Source organism: Sardina pilchardus, chromosome 5 (genome assembly GCF_963854185.1).
Source record: "Sardina pilchardus chromosome 5, fSarPil1.1, whole genome shotgun sequence".
Lineage (NCBI taxonomy): Eukaryota > Metazoa > Chordata > Actinopteri > Clupeiformes > Clupeidae > Sardina > Sardina pilchardus.
The window spans coordinates 19,682,046-19,691,128 of record NC_084998.1 but is presented as its reverse complement, the minus strand read 5'-3'; the positions used below and the strand labels follow the sequence as shown (position 1 = coordinate 19,691,128).

The following is a 9,083-nucleotide window of genomic DNA, read 5'->3' as shown; positions in this document are numbered from 1 at the left end:
TCAAGATTTAACCTACAAGGAGATTGTATTCTCTCTGGTCTAAATGCTTGGCAACAACTCAGTGTTAAGCTTTTTGCTCTGGAAAGGGGTATAACCATAATCATAAAGAGTATCAAGAATATCATATAGAAAGAGATTGAGTGGTACACACTGCTTTAAATTATTATGATGGTTGAACACCAGAGGGCACTATTTCTGCAATCTGAACTTGTGTGCAGGGTCTTAGTAAAAACCCTTGATTCAACTCCTATTTCACCTTTGTTGACATATTATTCTTTTTTAAGTGCAGTTTGATTCTAGTGAGAGGTTGTTATTTCAGCTGAATAGCCAATAAAATTACTCATGCACATCCTCTGTGCTACTGAAGCAACACCAGAGTTGTCTTATTTTAGTGCACACTTTTTAGAGGACAGTGAGAAGCGATAAGTTGAATGTGACAAAAAAATATGAAATTAGAATTACAGACTGTACCATTAAGTAAATAGAATATTCAGTATATTCTGGTGTGTGTTGGGCTCAGGGCCATGCTACTGTGCTTTGTTAAGAGAGCTTAGAAGGCTTTGTAAGTATCATCTGCATTGCATTACAGTCTCATAGGCTTTGACTTCCTCATTCAGTTGACAGCTGAGTTTGACTCATTCCCTGGACCTTATTAAACCAGGAGTTCATCAGCTTTTCGATTTCTAAAACACCACATTGGTCAAGCGTATGCGAGTATCGTATGGTTAGCCTAGATACTCGCATTTCATGCTGTACTCACATAAACAGAGTTAAATCAAATGTGTAAATGATCTCCTTTATGATCTGGCTGATAAGTTCATTACTGCACCCCCACCCCAAGACTGCACCCCCACCCAGTGACTTATGATCAGTTTCTAGCCATGTCTCAAAATCTCTGCTGTTGATGTAACTGCGGAATCTCTTGCACTCCCTTGTTAATGGCAGCTGCTTGCGGCATTGCCTCCACTGGGCATACTGTATGCTCAGCTGGAAACAATGACCAGGGTGCTTAACCCACACTTAAAGGCTCAGTCAGTGATTGTATGCAATCTTGTTTGAAATTTCAATTCTGAATGTAAAAAAAACCCCGGTCTATGCAGCCCAGTCTCTGAAAACGTATGCTATAAATTTAAATATAAACATAAACAAATGTAAATTCCTGCACAATCACTGGCCGACTTCAGTTTTAACATCATCACATTCTAATGCTACAGATGCCATAAACCATTAAAACTTCAAGATGCCGGTTACTAGTCATGGTTGCTTTATTAGCATGACTGTAGGTATGTTTCCAGGTGCTAAATTAGAAAAGGTGTAATAAAATCTTCAAACCACCTTTTCTAATGCTATCAGATGAGCATGAGTTTTGTGTACAAAGTAGGCCTAAATAACTCTACACATTCTAGTTAAAAAGATATTAACTCAGTGCCCGCTGTGCTGTTGTTGATGTTTGCAAGGCCAACCTGTTGTCTGACAGCCAATTATTAGACCAAAATTCAATTATAAAGTTTTTCTCTCTTTTTTTTCAAAATACAGTTGTCATACCGTACAATAACATGCTTTGTCTGTCCAACTGAATTAACTGAAACAGTAATCCAGATACGAAAAGCAACTCTTTCTAAATTAACAAAAAATGGCTACATCCATTCTGTCTTGCATGATGAAGTGTTGGTTAACTCCTGTTCCAGAACACTACGTCTGGATTTAGAATTTAGACACTTTGGTTTGACGCACCAGCAGGCCTATCCTAATCACAACAGATCTGCACCTCCTGACAGACAGGTGTTTGGGGAGAACACAATACCATACTGCTATTCTAATAGATCTAGAGAAGAAATCTGGTTGTCATTTATTGTCCTCAACTCTTTTATTTAGACTCTTGTTTTTCAGTATGTGCAGTGAGAGGAAAATAATGTAATTTCACTTCATTGGTTCAAAAAGATAATCTTCCGTTAAATGATTGTTTATATTGTAGGCCTACTGGTCTCACAGAGTATAGCTGTGCTGGTGTGTCAATGTAATGAAATTAAACTGCTGTAGGCAGATTGTTGATTTACAGACATTCAAAACACAATTACATGCAGGCTAGTTGTTAAGATTTCATGGGTAATGTTAATCTCTCCATGATGCTCACATGCTTTACTCTTCTTGAAACAGTGGATGATTTGATCCTCAGACAAAGAAGATGAAATGATAGATGAAAAACCACAGGGCTACCTTTTCAAAACCGGTGTCTTCATTTTTGTCATGAATTAAATAGGACAACTGTAAGCATATTAACCCATTCTTTTGTTTACTCAGGTATCCATATAATTCTCCCTGCCTTTGTTTTACTGAAAGGGTATATAGCAAGGTGATCATAAGGCACCTGGGTTTGTCTTGAATATTATAAAAAAAAAGTTTAGATTGTATACATTTATTTTTTGTAATATTTGGGTTTTTGTTCTGCCATGGGATTTCAGTGTCAAAATGTGCCATGGCACAAAAGAGGTAATTAAAAACACTTATATATCCAAGCTCTGTGGACGTCCTGTTCCAGGTACACTAAAGCAGGTTTGTAGTCCTTCAGTTCACACAAAACCAACAGGTCTGACCTCATTCACATTCAAAACTGTGTCACAAGACAACATAAAGGTCACGCCTCTTCACCTCCCTCACCCTTTTCATTCTGTGCCACCTAGAACCGCCCTTTGTTCCACCGCCTCTGGTTGCATTCCGCTGCAATTGATCAGAGGTACCAATGCTTTCGCAGTGGTCACCTCTGTTTTGCCTAATCACATTTTACTCTCTGATACTACAGTCTCTCTGATCAACACTGAGCTCATGTAGCCTGTTTCCTCTCTACCCAAACCCGCTTGCTCCCTCCAGTCTCACCCATGGCTGACAAATACCACCCAAAACCTGTATTTTGATTAGTACAGCACATTAAGTCAGTATTCCGTAGAATCTTTCACTCTGTATACAAGCACCAAATTTGGCATGAACAATGCTTAACACTTTTTAAGAGAAGCCCAATAGCCACCTGAAAATCCAAGATTGGGGCCATTTTTCAAGATGTCCGTCTCGTCAAATGTAAAAAAAAAATAAAAAAATAAAAATAAAAACAATATAGGCCTACTTGGACCTATTGTAATGATCTAGGCATCAAAATGTATATTTGGACATGACAAATAGAATGGTGCCAATTGAAATTCAAAATGGCCGCTATAGTTTTTAAAATGGCGGCCTGGTTTGACTCCCATTTACAGTTTTCTGTTTTAATTTGATCAGAGATTAAATTTAATTTGGACAAAGAAGTAGTCCAGGATCTAAGCTAAAGTCAATCAATAATTGACATTCTTTTATAAGAAAGTGGTGTCAAAGCACAACTACTCCACACTGGTGACATCATTGCTGTGAGTTCAGTGTAGGGCAGGCCTATTCACTACAGTTGTAGTATAATGGGTCCCAAATGCCATCTAACCCTGTATACACCAACTAGTTTAGTTAGTTGCAGTGTAGTGTAGTGCAGAATTTCAACTCTTCCAGGTGTGACTTATACTCTAGGCTACGTTTTTTTTCCTCATATAGCATGTCCTTCACATTCTGAGGTCTTCTGTCATTTATCAGAAGGGTTGATAACTGCAATGGGCCTTTCACAGGCCTTACTAAAAGACTATCAAACAGCTTCAGGTAATACAAAATGCAGCAGCTAGGGTTCTCACAAAAACAAAAAAAAAACTGACGGCGTTATTTCAATTCTTAACTCGCTGCACTGCAGCCTCAGTTAAGTCACAGGATTTAGCCTACTTCAAAGCACAATTTGCTTATAATTCACTACCTGGAACGGGATCTAAATACATTTACCTGACATGCCTCAACCTACACTTCCAGACCTTTGAGGTCACAGGACAAATGCTTGTTGGTGAAACCCGCGGTCAGAACTAAACATGGTGAAGCAGTTTTCAGTTGCTAGATCAGCTCTGCAACCATCTTCTGAATGGCATCACAAATGCCCTTATGCCCAAAGACAAAACTGTTATCAAATGCTGCCTGCTATAACTGATCAAATGTACTTATTAATCAGATGTCTTTTAATGATTTTACTTTATATACCTTTCATTGTTCTTTATTCGTATTTACTTTTAGACCATTTCTCAAAATTATTGTCATTTAATGCTTTTAGGCTACTAATACTATTAATGTTTCACTTTTGCTTATGTAAAAGACATCGATTTACCCCTGTATGAAATGTGCTATTTAAATACATGTGCATTGCCTTGTGTGGGGAGTCTACAATAAAACAAAATTAAAAATCTGAACGATATAGGCCTACACACCACAATAGTAAATGTGCACAAAACACTAGCTTACATAACAATAGCAGCTTGTATGAATAAATTGATGCCAAAAAATCTGCACATTGACTATGACCTTGTTTTCAATATACTGTGATTTTATTATTTTTAGCTGACTTGTGTCACACCAAGAATCCACCCTTTCCACCCAATTTATGCATACACAAAGAAATTATCTGCAGAGACGCTCTCTCTAGTTTCTGTTTCTTTTTTTTAGCCTGTTTTATTTTCAGCTTTTACTGCAATATCATTTGATGGATTATAAAAAGGCTAATGGTCTTATTGCAGATTCAGGTTTAGGTTATGTGTCCTTTCATACACAGCACAATGCAGTAGCCTACACATGACTTGATTTCCAGTATCACCCTTTTCAAAGATACCCAATAATAAGCAGAGGTTGGTTTTTTTTGCATTGGTTTTACAGTTCAAAATTGTGAATTACATTGTTACATAGCCGACTACTGTAGTCTATTATTGCATTATTACACTGTGCCTCCTTCACAATTGTCTTGGAGGGGCCCGTATTAGATCTCACTCAACCTCCCCCTTCCTCAGGGCTGCCTCGCCATCTCATCAAATTGCCTTTATTGTTCCCACTCAGACATTATGTGCTCCATTGACCAACACGCCAAGCTTACAGGCTAACATTTGACTTCACATTGTTTCTTGTATCAGCCATTTTCAGGTCAGAGATGTGAGGAGTGAACCTCATTTAGCCAAAACGGCTCTATCCACCACTAAATGGCAGATTTATGTGCACCCCAAACAAAAAGGCTTGGAAATGCATAGCCTACAGATTTGGCTACAATGTCGCCATGATGAAAAGGATTCCACAACCCAAACCCCATCTCGACATCCCAGCTTTTCTCTCCCTTTCTTGATATATCTAACCACAATATTCTTTCGACAAGCTGATAAACAGCCCATCTCGATTCGTCTTTCTAAATGCATATGCGTCGAATAGCATTTTCAAGGCAACGTGTTGTTACAATATTATGTAAAAAATATAATAGGCCTACATTCCATTTATTTACACTCAGGATTTCGCGCGTAAAAGACTACAGAGTTCAGAATCTAGTTCGTCTGGAGCACATCTAGGTGTTCCTCGATTGGTCAAATTTAAAATCAGTCAGAAATTGGCCGCACCTCCACCCCCCCATTCAACCACTGGTTTTAATGTAACAGTGTGTTTACTACAGGACCAGAGCTCTGCGAACGCCTGTCTATCTAAACTGTGAAGTCCAAATTAAACAGATAACCTCTTAGTTTCACCTTAAAGAAGAAAATAGTAAAGGAATTCGCCATGCCTAAAAGAAAGGTAGGTAAACGACCTGATTACGACATGCGGATATACTTTTGTCCTTATAAATCCGTAGCGAAATTAGGAAGCCCTCGAGACAACGGTGATTTTTCTAAAAAATCTGTCGTTGGGACTTGTAATCTCGGTCTGATAATTGCATTACGGTTATTTTCGTGTTATTTTTAGTGTATTTGCGATAATTTGTTCAAGAGTGGAGTGTTATTTCATGGGTTTCCTGAGCAGCACTATTGCTACCAGTCTTGTGTCTGCGCTGAACTGGAATCTCCATGCCTGTGGAACCGCAGCCATGCTTTGCAGCTCCTACACTCTCCATCTCGAACGCAGGTTGTAATGAATACAGGTTTTTAGACGCAATATCGCGCTATCGCTCGTCTAATGGTCATAGAAAAATGGAGGGGGGATTCAATTTATTTAATCGTCGCTGTAAAGCCATGGAAGGGACGTGTTAATAAAACATTTTCATACGTTTTCTTTGTTCGATTTGCAAGATGACTGTCATGACACCTTCTTATCGCCAGATGGCGTAGTAGAGAGGGAATATTTTGTGCCCCTCCCCCTGTCAATGTTAAAGCCGATGCCGTGAAAACGTTTCCGTTCTAAATAGGTGCCTCAGCTAAACATGAGTTGTGTTCTTATGTGATAAAGTTGTGCAAGTTAACTGTGAGCAATAAATAATTGAGTTATCTTTGTCTTTTTCCTGCAGGGAACCGATGGAGAGGTGAAAGAGGAAGTAAGTGGATGTTCTTTTTATTTTTGATTTAAGTGGTTACTCCTGCTATTGCACGGATGTAACTGGTGAGGGCAAAATTGTCATATCTACAGTCAGGTGTTCTGGCCACCTGCACTGCAGGTCCACTCACTTGCTCATTTACATTTAACTTCAATTGTATTTCCTCTACCTACAGCCCCAGAGAAGATCCGCCAGGTTATCGGCAGTAAGTGTAAGTATACATTTATTTATTTTTTCCCCTTATGTGCCTGTTATGCTTGAAAAAAAACTTTATGTTAATGTGATGCCTCTGGACATGTATATTTTTAGTTGGAATTGTCTCTTTGTTCTTTAGTAAACAAAGAAAACCAGTTTGTAAAAATTATATAGGAATATAATACATGTGACCATGATTAAACGTTTCTGTATGATTTTTGTAACACTTTTTTTTTTCATTTCTGTAATAGAAACCAGCCCCTGCTAAACCAGAACCTAAACCTAAAAAGACACCGAAGGTAAGCATTGTTGCTTCTCTTTCTTTCCAACTTTTCGACTTTGAAATTCTCATTCTATTTTCCGCTTTCTTCTGGGGTTTTTCTTCAGTTTTATCCATGTCTAACATAAAAGATATAAGTGTCTCTTGTTACTGTATCTAATAGTTAAAAGATTGGGCTTTCAGAGATCAAACCCGTTATTGACTTTTTTTTAGACTCGGTACACATACAAGATACTTTCTTTTGTTCTTCCAACAGAAAGATAAAGAGGTGAACGACAAAAAGGAGGACAAAAAGAAGGCCAAGGCTGAGGAGCCTAAGGAGGAGAACCAGTCTGAAAATGGGGAGACCAAGACCAACGAGGTATGATTCTCATGGGACAGTAAGTTGGGGCGAGCAAGTTGATTTTACCTGTAGTGGACATGGTAGTAGACACAGCAAATGTAATTAACACAGAGATCTCAGAAGAGTTACAGTATTTGCATACTTATGTATGTGTACTTTGTAGACTCCTGCCAGGGGGCATCACAGCACTCTTTGATAAGGTTGTTAGTTAGGTCTGTGCTCTTAATTTCTTAATGAGATCATGCATTCATGCTAGAGAAGGAGAATGCATGCATTTAATCACTTCAATTAGTCCCTATTATGAGTGCCTGTAATGCTACTGATGCTATTGGAAATAGGCTACTGTCCCACAATCAGTGAAAAAAGGCATCTTACTTTTTGAGCCTTCTTAACGTTCACAAGTATGGATGGCTCCATTACACTACATGTCCTACCCCTCACAAACTTGTAATGACCAGGGACACATTCACTATAGGAACATAATCCCCGTGAAAATGTATCTGGGGAGCAGGGCCAACTGATATAAAAGTACTAAATATGTCATGGGTTTATTTAAAACATGATACTCCCTCTATAACTGTGTAATTATTGCTAAGTTTTGGCACTACTTTCATGTTTATATTTATTGTTGTGAGTCCTCCTGATTGAAAAAAAGGTGGGTGGAGAATCCTGAATGAACTCTAAAGTCGACTGTGTGCCTGGTTCTGTGCAGGTGGAGGAGACCCCCGAGGCTGAGCCTGAGCCAGAGAAGGAGGAATCGAAGGCCGAGTAGCACCACGCCAACCCATCCATCCATCCATCTGTCCATCCGTCCATTCAGGCCCCTCCTTCAGCAGCCCCCAGTCACACCTGGATCCCCGTTCCCCCTCTCCTACTTTTTTTCTTCTCCACCTTCACCAGAGAAATATTTTTATCAACAATTTTGTAAATACTGGTACAGGTTTTTAGCACAAAACAAAGCTAAATGTGTTCAGCCTCAGTCATATCAGGTGTCTCCATTGCCAGCAAAAGGATGATGTGAGTTCGTCTGACGTTTCCCAGGGAGGCCTCCGTGGCCCCATGCTCATTGCATATATGATCAATGCAGTGTTATGAGATAACACGTGGAAAAAACTCTGGGCAGTCAGAACTTACAGAAGCAAGAAGAAATGTGTCATGAATCTGCAAAGGCATACTTTTGTCTGCATTGTTTTTAATATATTGTTAGGTCCTTGTTTGGGAGTTTGTAGTGGGAGTTGGCTGGTGGCTTGGTGGTAGGTGATGGTGTGTTCTTGGTTCACCAGCGCAGTCTGTGCCAGTTTAGTGGTTGTTTATACTCTGGGGTCTGTGCAGTGTCGTTCTTAATTTGGGGGTTTTTGTTTCATTTCTTTACAAATTAATTGTCTATGAGAAAGAGGAATAATCGAGCATTCTTGACAAATAACTGAAAACATTCCAGGTACAGTTAAATGGTGGTCTCCTTCACATTTGAATAATAATGCAGCTGAATTGATTTGTTAAGAAGACAAATAAACCTAACTTAATGGGAGAAATAAATTTTACAAAATTGTGTGTAATTATGCAGGACTTTTTTGGAATAAAAAAAAAAACAAGAATGGCAATTTTTTAACACTGAAAATTCATCTCTAAAGACTTGGGGTTGTGTGCGTTCCCACTAAAGCTCTGGATGTCTCATAATAAAATGATCATGTACGTTTTCCTCAATCTGTGTCTATCATAATTGTTTGCAACTGTAATAAACATCACGTGATAAACACAAAGGTATTTATTGCCTTAACACAAGAGGCTAGGTTAACCATTTAAAGGGCGCATAATGGAAATCACACTTATTTCCCTATAAAAATAGTGTGGTTTTATCAAATGGTTCAGAGAAGTGC

At 38.7% G+C, this 9,083-nt stretch overlaps 1 protein-coding gene across 1 annotated transcript; it reads left to right on the top strand.

Moving 5' to 3' along the window:
- Positions 1 to 5,497: 5,497 nt before the first annotated feature.
- On the top strand, positions 5,498 to 8,910 carry hmgn7 (high mobility group nucleosomal binding domain 7). Its single transcript, XM_062536877.1, has 6 exons — positions 5,498 to 5,655; positions 6,362 to 6,388; positions 6,564 to 6,599; positions 6,835 to 6,882; positions 7,120 to 7,224; positions 7,919 to 8,910. Exons 1-6 carry the CDS (start codon positions 5,641 to 5,643, stop codon positions 7,976 to 7,978), a joined length of 291 nt encoding a protein of 96 aa, XP_062392861.1. The 5' UTR covers positions 5,498 to 5,640; the 3' UTR covers positions 7,979 to 8,910.
- The last annotated feature ends 173 nt before the right edge of the window (positions 8,911 to 9,083 follow it).